The sequence below is a fragment of the Anopheles maculipalpis genome, chromosome 3RL (assembly GCF_943734695.1).
Source record: "Anopheles maculipalpis chromosome 3RL, idAnoMacuDA_375_x, whole genome shotgun sequence".
Lineage (NCBI taxonomy): Eukaryota > Metazoa > Arthropoda > Insecta > Diptera > Culicidae > Anopheles > Anopheles maculipalpis.
This window is the reverse complement of record NC_064872.1, coordinates 44,309,004-44,322,853: the sequence shown is the minus strand read 5'-3', so window position 1 is coordinate 44,322,853 and position 13,850 is coordinate 44,309,004. Positions and strand designations below refer to the sequence as shown.

Below are 13,850 nucleotides of genomic sequence, written 5' to 3'. Positions count from 1 at the left end.
CACCTCGGTTGCTTCGTTTCGTTTGTACGAACACCGGTGAGACCGTGCTGGTCATGTGCTTTTGCATCCGCCTTTCGTCCGACCGTGCCGTGCTGGACGGTCACTGATTAGGGGACACCCCGTGCAGCAGACGGGAAGCAGCAGCGGTGACCTGAGCGAGCGAAAAACATGCACGATCGGGACACTGTCAAGGGCGCGGATGGTGAGCGTTTTCTCGGGCATGTTGCATGCTGCATTTGACCTAGTGACAGGATAGGGAACGCCTTTTTCAAGCCCTCTCGATCTATACCGCTTCAAGTTAGAGCATTGATTCTATTCTATTCTGTTCTACCGAAAGAAAAACGTACACTTTGCACTCAGTTTTCTGGTATAGCAGCAAAATGTTCTACTTTTCCGGACCACTTTCACTTGCACGATTACCCCGACGGTGTGGCAAAAGCAGGGAACGGGCACAAAGTTGGAGAATGTTTTTCTGCTTCCTGGTTGTTCTAAAACCCTGTTCTAAACCCGTGTGGCAGACAGATGGATTGCAACAAGCTGTTGGGTTTTTGCATCCTGGTTCCATATTTTAGTTAATTAACATTACAAAATTGATGAAATGTGATTGTCTATGTTCGTTCATATCACGAATTATCCAACAAGAAAACTTCAAAGTCAACAACATTTACTAACATACGTTGTAAACTGTTTACTTTCCAGCTACTCGTTGCTACGGCAACCATTACACCAGAGAATAGTGCGATTTGCGTCCTATCATCGTTTTTACAAGATTTACTCCTTCCCGTGACCTCTAGATCAATCTTCCTTCGACGTACGTACGGTTAGAAAGTTATTTAATAGTGTGCTTGCTTACAAGGCGGTAAAACTGAGCCCGTTGGTGTTATATTTTTCATCAAACAAAAGTATTCAGTTCAGGGAAAGGAAATTTATTACCGTTTAATGTATTCATTTGGAAATTAATGGGAATTCGAATAAAGAAAGTGTACTTTTTAGCGGAATAGATCCCAAAAACACCTTGATGCACCTTGGTGACATAAACCGCTTAAGTGCACGCAGTAAGGAGCTAAATTCTGGTCGTTATACAACTGTTTTTAACGCCCGAAAGAGGAAGCATTTTTACACAATTTTAGATGATTTTGTTACATTAAGTTATCAAATTTTGAATCATTTTCAAAAGTTTCATTAAATGGAAATTTCTGCCTTATTTTTTAAAATCAGATTAACAAGTGAAAAATGAGTTTTAAAAAGGCAATGAAAGCTAATCCAGCATGAATTGCTTATTGTGCGTGGCACACTTTTCCACATTTTCGCTAAGGTTTGGTTTGTATCACTTCCCAATTAACAAAATTGCTTTAATAACCACTACTAAGGTTCTTTTCAATACAAATTTGCCTTAGTAGTGTCTTAGTTGGCGGATTTAAATCGATTTTGTCAATAGGGTTTCTACATTCTAATAAATCCGTTCACCGTTCATCCAGCTTGCATCAGTCAAAGAAAGGCACATCACACTCTGACGTCATTTCCACAAAGAGGGTTACGTAATGTTCCAGGGCAAAAACCTTAAGGACGTTTAGGGACAGGCATAGAGAAAAAGATGAAATGGAAATTGTTCGACAGCCAGCCAGTGAGACCATCCCGAAGTGTGAGGGTGGTGAAACTAAGAGCACCAAATGAAGACTTTGAACAGCAACAGCAGGACATTTAATTCATCACTCTCGGAAGATTTAGACGGCTTCGTACAATTACTAATTATCCTCTCTTTTTTAGTTTCTTGATTCTTTTCTTTTACAATTTCTCTAACAATAGCTTCCAGCTGAATGCTGCAACAATATTTTTAACCATCGCGCGTTCGCTCAATGCTACTATCTCCCCATATTCTACTGCTCATTCGTTGGCGAAATGGTTGATGATTTGGCAACGCTTGCTACGATCGATATAACCTTGACATTGGAATTCGGAACCAACAAAGAAAAAATCAACGACCAAGGTCACACGTACTGATTTGGAAAAGCCTCCATTTTGCATGTGCACATTAGAGCACATTGATCAACATACATCTGAAAGTAGCCACATATTGGAGTCGGGTTCATGGTTTTACACTATGTTTTCCACAGTTTGCCAGCGAATCACACCGGTCGAAATACAATGATAAAAAACGCCACACGATCTCACAACTACCAACACTACCCCCCGCTACAAGCAATATATCTTTGCGTGTAACAAACATCGGACCACCTCTTGACAATCTCGTACGATCTTTGTAATCATCGGACATCATCATCATCGTACGCGCGTTGCTTACATTTGCCTCGCTGCTCAGACACACACCGTTTGCCGGTATCAAACGCCGGCCGAGTGAACGGAACCACAATATAAACACGCCACCCTCTGCACGGGCATCCGCTCTTGCGGCAACATCTGTGTGTACGCCCGAGACGCATGCATTTTTCGTGTGTGCATTCGCATGGACCACGCTCTGCACCGTAATCGGCTATTACTTTCCGTTGCCATGTGCGCGCATCACACACACTTCGCGTGCCATTATCGTGTTTCGATTGCTTGGCCAGAACAGTTTTCTCAAGCGAATCTAGTCTCCCGGCAAAAACCGAAAATGCTTCGCGCTGTATGCGTAGTGTGGCCCATCCATGCTGCTGCTGCTGCTGCTGACGTTTATTGTGTGCTTCACTACACACTCTATTCATGATCGGTTGAGCACACACATGTGTGTGTGTTGGTGAAATCGTGTTCCTTTTTCCATCGAACCCTACCGCAAAAAAAAAAAAACACTCGATGCTTTGATATTTTTGACTGAACATTGGTAGCTATTTTTCCGCAACGGGATTTCAATGAAACGCAATATTTCTAAATTCCCAATCAAAGCATGCCACTATCTTAAGCATTACTCATGTGCTGCGTGTACACTTGGAATCCTGACCGTTGATAAGCGAAATCTGTGTGGTGTTAGGTTAAAACGGCGCTACGTACACATTTATCCAATCCGCCGCTCATCCGCCTGCGTTCCAGCCGTTCATTATATATTTTTGCGTCGATAATTTATTCCACACTTCGGTCGACCATTAATTTCCTCGCATAAACAGCCACGCCACATCGTTGTAGCTTGTAACTGAAATGCAATTCTCGGCTCAAGTAAAAAAAAGCTCTCCAGCTGGGTCAATTTCTTCGACCAACCACGGTCACATGTGTCCACGTTCCTTTTTTAGTAGCGAAAGGCATTTTGCAGTATCTTACAAACGAGAATGAACATTAAATAAAGAAATTTGAAATGAATGAACAATAGGGAAGGCAGGAAGGTAATCAATATACACATCATTTCATGACTTTTCGCTTGCACAATACAAACACCATTTAAACACAAAAGGACAAAGTATTTGCAGTGTGATTATCGATTGCCCTGCACGTACTTTGATCTATCCTTGCAGAGAGATTACCAAACATTTAACACTGTTTCGTTGTACTAACTCATTAAAATATTTTCTTGCCAGCAGAGCTCTCTAACCATTTATAAGCTTGCTAGCTAATTCTGCAATCTTCATTAGTATTTCACTCCATTGGCAATGTGTACGGTTTCCATGAAGAAAACATACTTTCCAACGCATTTATTTTGCACACACACACCTCTAGACTGCGTCGCGAATGTAACTTGCCTGTTTCATAAAATAAAAGTAACACCAAGAAGGACGGAACAAAGGTAACATACCTGCAACTGATACCCTTAGTTCAATGGTTCAGCAACAATGCTAGTTTTAGTTAAAATGCAATATTACTTTCGTGCCGTAGCTTTGGATCGAAATTGCAGCCTCACGGATTTTCACCATCTACAATTTGTGTAATAGTGTCAACAATATCAAATGCTTCCCAAAATGTCAAATTGTGTAATCCAGGGGTGGGCAACTGAAATGCGAAGTTCGGGTTAGAAAAAGAGCATTGTGAAAATTTTGTAGCGAATTCATAAATTAAACATACAACAAATTTTAATATACTGAGGTGCATTATGTAGACACAGTCAGGTATTCTAGAAAACCCCTTTATTGAGCCTTTTCAAGCCGCAGCCACAAAAAAATCCCATATGAAACAGTTCCCCAACAGCTCCCATATTAAATCGTGCAGTTGTTTAAAGGGCTCAAATGAGGGGTTGCGCTTGGGCGCTTGTTTACATGCATAGTACCTTAAGGCTAGTGTCATTGCTCGGTGGCATCCAACTAGTTGCAAGTGAAATGTATGGTATTTGACAGATGAGGTTTGACGTCAAATTTGGTCGAGCTAAAACATAAAATAAAAATGATTGCACGATGCCTTGCAACAAATTCATCTCGCTTGTATAAACGCGGTTTTCTGAAAGTGAAAATGTAAACTGAAAGTTCTGAAATTAAAATGTAAACAGATGAGTTGTACACAAGGATATTTTTTTATAAAAATCAGCCACAGCATCATTAAATCGGTACAACTGTAATGGCCAGCGGTTTCTTATTTTAAACCAAACAGTCTAATCACCATCACACCGCAAGTTTAGTATTTCTGTAGTACGGTTTTTTGCCCGATCCACCAAAATTTAGTGTTCACTAACAGAATTGATTGTCGATACGAGGCATAATTATCATCGCTGCAACCATAAACTTTGAACTGCTCTGGTAGCAGAATGCTTGTATAAAGAACCCCTTCGTTCTTCGTTTGTTTACATTTAAAAGTCAAATCGAAAATGGTCGTTCGACTAATCTGCCGAGCAATGACACCCCTACCAATCTGGTCGTACGATAAAATCGTATGCCACCGAGCAATGACAACAGCCTGAGTTGGTTAGCTGTTCTGCATATTCCCTTTATTTTCAAAATATAATATCATGTGGTGTTGTGTATTGTTTAGCTTTTTTGAACATAATAATATGATATAAATTCCATTAACGTTTTAAAAATATGAAACCATCGGAATCATTTGATGACTAAATTTAAGGAGTGGACCTTACCAAACAAATAATTTTTAATGCTACTACGAATCTGACGATTCTTTTGCTCATAGTGCTTATGGCGCGTCTAAACGGTTCCCTTGTTCAGTTCAACGATTTGACAGCTCCTGACAGTTCAACGGAACGCGGGTACTCTAGCCAGAAGCGCATAAAAGCAAGTGCCGAATTAGAAGTACAGCGATTTAATCGAGTTAAAGAAACATTTGGCTTGTGCATTGTTAATTCGCTTGTCACGTCACCGAAGATGGAGGAATTCGTTGCTCCAATTTTTCATGTGTGGTTTCACCAAAACAGTCTCATATCCACTCCGGACAAGGGAATCCTGTACAACTCTCGTTACGACGTTTCATACATACCTCCGTATGATTCGAACTGCTTGCCGAAGACGCGTATGATAAATGTTCAGGGACTGTAAGTAACTGTAGCTAGAAGTTATTTTCTTTGCAACGGGCGCTAATTTGTTTATTTTTTCAATTCCGGTACAGTGTTGCCGCTCTGGCTTGTTCTCCGGACTGGAGCGAACAACGTCTGTTCGCTACGCTGGATGAGCGTAACTTGCTGACCGTGTGGGATCTTGATTCGCAGCAAGCGATCAAAGGACACAGGGCACATTTTATAACAGCCGGCCAGGTCCAGACATCCAAAAAACAGCACTCGAATGTGTTTTCAGCGCTTTGCTTTACGAAGGATGGGAAATTGCTTTCCTGCGTTTATTCCGATCTCGTGGTGTACTGCTTGATAACGGACAGATACAAGAAGATGCCGGACTTTTTCCGCAACAAAACCGTGGTCACACTGGAACCATCACCGGTCGATCGTGACGTGTTTATGGCGGGCCTGAAAGACGGTTTGATTCAGATATTTTCCATCAAAAAGATGGCTGTCCTGCACAGCCTCCGTGGACACGATAAGGAGATTGTTTCCATCTCATGTATGAGTGTGCCAGTTCTGAAGCAAACAGTTTGGAGAAAGGAAAGCAAAGCTATTGGCGGTAAGGAAGAAGCCGCTACAGGCAGTGCTACGAAAAGCGTCGGTAAGAACAGGCCAAAGAAACAGGCCCGAAAAAAAGCTGCGGTTGTAGCGGAAGAATCCGATTGCTTTGATATCTACGATTTTAATGAAAGCCTGGAAGAATTTGGCACGATCGTCGACCGTGAATCTTTGGATGATAAGCGAGATGAATTCCGCGAGAAAGCGAAAACTGTGGAAGGTTTTAACTTCCTGGAGGCTTGTGAAAATCTAAAAGAAGACATCCTAAAAGCTGCTAGTCGTCGGGAGGACGAGGAAGAGGATGACGAGGCTTTAGAGCGGTCTGCCTTAGCACAAGGAGAGTTCAATACGGACGACGAAAATGAGTTAGATGATTGCGAAAAGTTGAGAGATTACGTGGTAGTCGGTGATGATGATGCTCGAGAGGTCAATGTGGAAACAGACGAAGAAGACGATAAGGTAGACTACAAGCTAATCCTGGTTAGCGGTAGCCGGGAGAATATTGTATGGTTTTGGGACTACGAAACTGGCTTACCGATCGACAAGATAGTTGTACCTTCCATTTCTACCGCTCGTCTTTGTGACACATCCTTCACGAACGCGGTTTGGTTAGACGAGTCTTACATCGTTGCTAACAACGCGAACGGACAGGTCATCGAATGGAAGGTAGAGTTCAAGTACAAGAACGATCGATTGCATCTACTTGCCAAGGAAAGTTTGGCACCCTATCCGGTGGAAAAAATTTTCCATGTGATTCGCGCGGAAGGAATTACCAAGACGGACAACAACGGCCGATATTTGTGGTGTTCTTCTATCAATCGGAATCTAATTTGCCTGCAGGTGACAGAATCGGGAAAAGCGTCCATCGTTTTAGATTATAGCTGTATTACTACTTCAAACCGCTGTCTTGTGGAAAATCCCCTGGAATCTATGGTGTAAGTAGTTGCGACTCGATCAGCGTTAGTTAGGCCTTTCAATCTCTAATGAACAAAAAAAAATGTCCTTCTATTCATATACTTGACAGGATTGCGATTTCGAGCTCACCAAGAATTGAAAAGCTTAATTTGACTTGCCTGCAGAGCGACAACATTCCGTTCAAATCGTTTACAAATAAAATTAAAGGTCTCGTCATGAACATCTGCTGGCATCCGGAGGAAGAAGAAAAGCTTGCCTTTGGAACGAAAGAAGGACGGATCGGCATACTTGATACTGACCATTCGAACAACGTGCCCGTCATCCTGAAACCATTCACCAACAAAGAAGTTTATGGGTTGCAATGGTGCTATTTAACCAATGCTAGGCAGGAAAAGAGATTGGTTTTGATGGCATGTAGTAAAATTGAACTCGTTTACTATCCAATGTCCGGTGCCCAGAAATATGGTAAGTGTTACGGTGGGGACGTCTTTTTCGAACTCCGTTTATGTTGTTGCCATTTCAATGGTTTTAATTTTTGTTTTTGATATTTTAGAACCCATCAAATGTTCCCAGTTTGGACAAGTATCGGAGATACATGCGGTAAACAATTTGTGCTTTTTGGGAACTCAGTGCGGGAGTCTGTACGTGAATGATTTGGATCAGAATCTTAAGCAGCTGTACTATGGTAAGCTATCTAAGCGGTATATAAGCTCGCTGGCGTTCAAAAATAATTATCTGGCCGTCAGTTGCAATGACAATACCATTCGGGTGATCAACTTTAGCAATGGATTTTGTGGTAAGGAAATTCGATTAATATGAAGCGTGTATGGAGATGATTTAAAATTGTTTAATTTCTTCTACTCTAGAGGAAGCAGTAAAGGAAAGCACATTGCTCGAAGGTCACACAGATGGCGTATGCAAGTTGCGATGGAGTCGTGATGATACAATGCTCTTGGTAAGCTGCAGCTTCGATAGTACCATCCGCGTATGGGACGCGCTATCAGCTACTTGCTTAAAAATGTACCACACGGGATCAATTGCTTATGCAGCAATTTTTTCACCGTTGAACGAAAATATTATACTTTATGTTGGCAAAAGATCCACGCTGTCGTCCTTCGATTACACCAAACAGCACGATGAACCGTCGAAAGGTAAAGCTGTTCGTTTGATTGCACATGCTTTTCGGGAATTACATCTAATGGTTTAAAAATGTTTTTTTTTTAAATTCTCCTCTAACACAGCTATTAAACATCCTAAATTAGTGTTGGCTGTAGAGGATGTTACTAAACCGGTAGGTTCAAAACAAAAAAAGAAAAAAACGGCACGTGAATTAAGCAAACTTAAAGAAGTGGCTGATGGAAACGATGTTGATAGTGTCATCGATCAACTAACTGATGGGGTGAAGAAAGTCATGCTGAAGGAAGCAAAAGCAGCTGTGCCAGCAACGAGCAACCTAACGACAACATTCCAGCTTACAAATCGAGAAACGAACAAAACAAAAGATGTTCTAGAGTGTATCGTAAAAATGTTACGTACACCGGACCCGGAACCTGAACGAGAACCGATCGATTATTACAATGATGGGGATTCTAGTGATCAGGATTGTTGCAGTGACTGTATGGCAACCCCAGAACCGGTGGAAGTAAAACAACCGGCAGTGGAACCGGCATCGTCGAATGGGGATGACGCCCAAACGGAGCAGGAAAAAATGTTTTATAATCAAAAACTATTTTCGACTCCTGAACACCTGAAGCAACTAATAGCAGAAGAAGGTAAGTGTATAATGGAGGGAAATTAATTTTCGTAAATCTTTACTTTGACGATGGTATCCATTATTATCTTACAGCAAATTTGCACTCCATCACGGATACCACCTCGATTGGGCTGGTAATGTTACCACAGATGCTACACAAGCTAAAGGAAACGATTTTGGGGTGCATTAGCAAGAAAAAGTTAACCCCACAATTGTTGGCTTTGGCTCCGTACGTTTCGCACATGTGAGTATTCTGCGCTCTATCGATGTTCGAATGAAGGGATTATAAACAAATATTGAAAACCAACATTTTCCACAGGTTTTGGCGACAGTGCTGTCAGGCTTATGGTTATCAATTGATTGAAAGTCAACAGTCACTAGCAGCCGTTCCCTTTTTCCTCGCTAGTCACAAGGTAAGCTAAAGCGCGGTGATGCCAGTTCCATTCACATGATTTTTTTTTTTTGTAAATGGCCGTAAATTCTTTTGAATTAATAGGCTGATACATCCATTGAGGAGCTTTGTGATGCGAAATACTTTCGCGAAGCGTGGGTCATCTGCAGGATGAACAAATTGCCCGATGACCCAGTGCTGGAGCAAGTAGCTACCAAATGGGCGAACCATTTGAACGCTATTGGGAACTATGAAGCAGCAGCTCTTGTGTAAGTATAATCCTCAAACGTTGAAATTGGCAGGGAATAGTAATGATTATAATTATTATTTTTTGCAATCTAGTTGGACGGGAATCAAAAAGTATAAGGAGGCTCTCGACGTTCTGACAAAGCGTCGAGACATTACCGAGGACATTCAACGTACAATAGAAGAGTTGAATGCTAAATTGCAACACGTCGCTACGGGGAAGCACGATTAATCTACGTTACGTGTACACGAAACACATGTTTTTCCAGTTTAATTTTTCTTATTTTTCAGTTCTTTTTTCAACCCTCCTTAGCATATCGACGACTCTCACGGTGAATGCTAAATGTAGTAATAAATACTGAACTCATTTCGAAATCGGTCACAATAATCCTATTGTCTTTGTGTATGTGTTCCATAAGCTGTTCACGCTAGCGGTAGCGGTGAATAATGGCGATTGCGTCTACGACAGCAGCACCAGTATCGTTTTAAGAAGCCGCACCAAAATTGTCCACATACCAATTTTAGTGGTATGAGCATCATGGAGTATACTGCAAGCTGGTAAAACCGTTGTGATGTCCACAGTACGGTATACTTGAGCTTATCACCATCGAACATGGCGTACCCGTACCCTATCTTCATTTCACCCATCCTGTACGAACATGTCGGCACGATAAACTCTAGCAATTCCCGCGTATCCTTCAAATAGTCTAGATTGAACTCCAAAACTTCGTGGCGACTACCTCGTTCGGTGTTCAATGGTATAAAGGAGGCACCCTGTGCCAGTTGATTACGGTGCGTCTTAACGTAGAGGGATTTATGTTCGTGTGCGGAAAAAATCACATTCGGCTGCAAATCATCGATTACCTAGAACGGACAAACAGGTATCAGTGGCGTTAGATATAATTAAAAAAAAACCCTTTCTGTATGTTACCTTATAAGTAAAAGGGTCTGCCCAACGTAGTATTGGCATGTGGCTCAAAAGCACGGTATACGGCTGTGGTTCCTCCGTGCTGGGTGCGTTGTGCAGCGGAAGTGTCATGCTGATGCGATTTACATTAAGGAATCGTAAGATAGGTTCTACTGTTGCTTCGTCTTGTTCGTTAAAATATTGCTTAAACCGCAACACTCGATCGGACTTTACGGTTTCCAATCCTTCACCACCAATATCATTGTCGCCGGGAATGTAGATCTGATAGACAAAACAAAACAAAAAAACCCAATGAAATAGTTAATATATAAACGGTTCTTAAGGGATCTTCTAAAGCGTACGTACCATAACGGTATTGGCCGTCGGTTGGGAGAATATGTTGACGAACCGTGTGAAATAAGCCGCATACTGTACATCATTCGCTACACTACCTTCATCCATGAGATCGCCCAGAAAGCAAATTACATCCGGTGTGGTGTGTTGAACCACTCTTTTGTACGTCCGTTTTAGGTGCCTATGGGAGTGCACGAAATCCTTCAAATTCAATTGTTATCTCCGGGCACACATGATAATGCTAAGATTTTAACAATTTAATGCCCCTTTCACCGTTCATCATGCCTGTGTTGCCACTATCATTCACTTTTATGCTTGATCATTCATCGAAGCGAATAAATTATCCAATATCGTTTGCAATAAACACCTAATTGAACACCGTCATACTTTGTTGCTGATAAGATTAGGGATTCATACGCACGATTGGTGCGAGATCTCTAGTGACAGATTGATTTCACTCATGTACGACCTCTCACTCACTGTTCAATGTTTCTTCTTACTAAACTCACACAGTAAAACACTTGACGAATTCTGGTCTCGAGTGGGTACACGAATGATGGTTCGGAATGTTTAAGTACACCCGGACACGCTAACTCATCGTTTTACAATGTTGCGCCCCTAAGAAGTACGCATGCTGTGGAAGTAAATGTGTATACATACCGATCCGAGTCGAAATTGGCTATAGGCCAGTAAAGCTTCTTGTCGAATGTGTTGCCCAAAATTTGTGGATCAGCGACGAAAAGTATCTTAACACAGCTGTCTGCAAATTGAAATAGCTGAATCAATAAACAGTACGTTTTTTTTTTTCCTCCAGTTTACCATTCTCCGTACCAGTTTCACATTGCAGTTCAGCCCACTGAAAGCTGTGGTACATATGGATGAGATATTCATTGTACAAGATCAGTCCGGCTATCGTTGGAAGATAGATTTTCCAAAACAGTGGCAACCTGCCAAGGAAGAAGTGCTTTGCAGACTCAGAACTATCTGGCACCATGTGTGTCTGTGACTTACCTGCAAATACTTCTTTTCATTCTGCTGTGTGAGCACCGGTACCGTCCTCCATAGCTTTACGGTGACTGAGCCTACCCGGCGCATATTGAGCTGTCGTAACTGGGTGAAGGTTTGTGATACATCCCAAAAGGTGTACATCGATAACGACTCTCCACGTTTACCTGCCGACTGATAAGGCCTGTCCCAGGCCAGGTCCGATGAGATTCATCTAATCGTGCGATCCAAATTCGCTGCGTTTCGCGTAGCCCGGAACATATGTCTGAGGTTCACAGCCAAAAAAAAAAAAACACACACACACACACATTCGACCAAAGTTAGAGATACGTTATGTCCGTTAAAAGGCTTTGGTCAGTCGATACTACAATAGTCATCGTGTTGTGTTGTGCAGTTTCTTCAGTTATCAAGCGATAAGGTTTGTTTTGATTCACTGCGCTCACCACCATTCATGCACAGCAGCTATGCTTCTTACAACGAACAGCGAAAAATGTGGAGTTATTAAAATGGAAATAGTGAAAGAAAAGTGGTATAAATACTACGGATGAGCGAATCATGCAGCTGCAAACAAGTTACTTAGTAAGCAGCGTGAAATTTAAAGAGCTGTTAAACAGCTTAGGTTCCTATTGAAGCTTTTGCGCACAATCTTAATTAGCGGTGAAGTTGCCATCGGTTGTGATTCAGTAAAAAGGTAATGGGAAATCCTCAAAATCCTCTAAAAACATTTAATTCCTTTGTGGATTTATATATTCCAAAACTCCTAATCGTTCAAGTTCTTCTCGTCATACATCATGTTTGCGATAAAAAGTTCGATAATGTAGTACCAGTTCCTGCTGCTTCTTTGTGCTGATTGAAAAGTGTAATGTAGTAGAAGAATAGATAGTAAATAGCAAAACAAGCAATTAAAATACATCTTAACAATATGTATGTTAAGAAAAAGAAAAATATCATTCACTCTAGTCAACTAAATTGCATTCCTTGCTGTTAATCTTACGCACAATTAACCACCACTACAGCATGATGGTGGTTGTAATCTGATCATCGCACGACCGGAAAGTGAAACATTCTCCACGCTCCTAGGGGAATTTGCTGAGCTTGCAATGTTCATTGTGTAAGTACGCGCGGTACTAGAACGGGTAGTGTTCCATTTACTGTTTTAAAGCCAGTAATCGCGTGCCTCGGCTATGGTCAGCACAAAATCCCCTACCGATACGTTTGCTTCGTTCATTCGTTTAACATCTTTCCCACCCATTGGGCGCAGAACCGAACAGACAGGGGGCCCTGGAAGACCTCTGACAAACAGTATAACAGCCAAGTAAGTAGTGCATTTTTGTTTAAAAAAGTCAGTTTAGTTTGTGCTGGTGTAACTAGACAATAGCCGTTCAAGTGTAGTGAAATAGTTACGCCTTCGATATGCCGACAGATATCCGGCTTGTTCGTTGCAGCTGTGTTCGGTACTTAAGGCGCCACAAAATAATTGATACACTTTAACGCATGACTCTCGGGCAAACTGAGACTGTGACGTGCGTAAGGTCATTGATATTCAACACGCGTTAGTTTGAACGCTGCATTCGCAGGTCGCAACGTTTCATTGATGCTAACGAATGGAGCTGGCTGTTCTATACGATCGACAGTTCTCTGCCGCAGCGTAGAATGTGCCATTTGCCTGCCGTACTGTGTTAAATACAAAGTTCGAAACTTTTTTTTTATCAGATTAGTTTGTTTGTTTCACTTTTTGTGAAATCTAAACCCTTCCATATGCATTCGGTACGGTAAGATAAGTGTTGCTGATATGATACCTACCGGACCCCTCAATGAGTCGGATTTTCTTATCGTTTTGCGTGAAAGGTCAAACTGTAATTTATTAATACGGACTAATACAGATTTGGGGTCCCTCTGAGGGGCCTGCCGAAAGGATGCATTTATACGTTTGATTTGAAATTTGAAAGCTTTTGATGCATTGTGAAGTATTAATTAAAAAAGCCAAACCACAAACAGAATCTAGAATACTAGAATGCTTTGCTGTATAATCATAAACCCTGATCGCTCTGTATTTACAAACCTATCAATGGAAGCGATACGACATTTTCACGTTGGTTCAACGTGATGCAGCAAAAATTTGCTTCAGTGCTAACGGTTTACATCATTCACTGAGCGCACGCGGAAAAATAAGTTAATGTTTATTAGATGAGCTTTGTCGTTCTTGTCTGCGCTATCGGTTAATGCCGGGCAATGGACATTAGCCGCGTGTATTGTATTGGTGCAATGAGGCTGAGGTACAGGACATGCTAATTGCAGAGATGATTTG

At 41.6% G+C, this 13,850-nt stretch overlaps 3 protein-coding genes across 3 annotated transcripts in view; 2 read left to right on the top strand and 1 right to left on the bottom strand.

Moving 5' to 3' along the window:
• LOC126565727 (60S ribosomal protein L38) overlaps positions 1-13,850 on the top strand; it is a 205,588-nt gene that overhangs the window by 166,709 nt on the left and 25,029 nt on the right. The gene's annotated exons all lie outside the window — the stretch shown is intronic.
• LOC126560652 (protein rigor mortis) lies at positions 5,226-9,508 on the top strand. The gene is made up of 10 exons (XM_050216611.1): positions 5,226-5,392; positions 5,467-6,906; positions 6,996-7,351; positions 7,440-7,682; positions 7,753-8,037; positions 8,128-8,658; positions 8,733-8,883; positions 8,959-9,052; positions 9,136-9,299; positions 9,373-9,508. The coding sequence occupies exons 1-10, from the start codon at positions 5,226-5,228 to the stop codon at positions 9,506-9,508; spliced, it is 3,567 nt and encodes a 1,188-aa protein (XP_050072568.1).
• On the bottom strand, positions 9,700-11,681 carry LOC126564893 (uncharacterized). Its single transcript, XM_050222018.1, has 6 exons — positions 11,549-11,681; positions 11,369-11,484; positions 11,198-11,297; positions 10,550-10,718; positions 10,208-10,465; positions 9,700-10,140 (listed from the first exon to the last, which is right to left on the bottom strand). The coding sequence occupies exons 1-6, from the start codon at positions 11,566-11,568 to the stop codon at positions 9,700-9,702; spliced, it is 1,104 nt and encodes a 367-aa protein (XP_050077975.1). The 5' UTR covers positions 11,569-11,681.

Coding starts and splice junctions, on each gene's coding strand:
- LOC126564893 (XM_050222018.1), bottom strand. CDS start 11,568: ATGAAAAGAAGTATTTGCAG. Junction 11,298..11,368: donor TGAACTGCAATGTGAAACTG/GTACGGAGAATG, acceptor TTCAATTTGCAG/ACAGCTGTGTTAAGATACTT. Junction 10,466..10,549: donor CGACGGCCAATACCGTTATG/GTACGTACGCTT, acceptor TTTGTCTATCAG/ATCTACATTCCCGGCGACAA.
- LOC126560652 (XM_050216611.1), top strand. CDS start 5,226: ATGGAGGAATTCGTTGCTCCAATTTTTCATGTGTGGTTTCACCAAAAC. Junction 7,352..7,439: donor GTCCGGTGCCCAGAAATATG/GTAAGTGTTACG, acceptor TTGATATTTTAG/AACCCATCAAATGTTCCCAG. Junction 8,659..8,732: donor GCAACTAATAGCAGAAGAAG/GTAAGTGTATAA, acceptor ATTATCTTACAG/CAAATTTGCACTCCATCACG.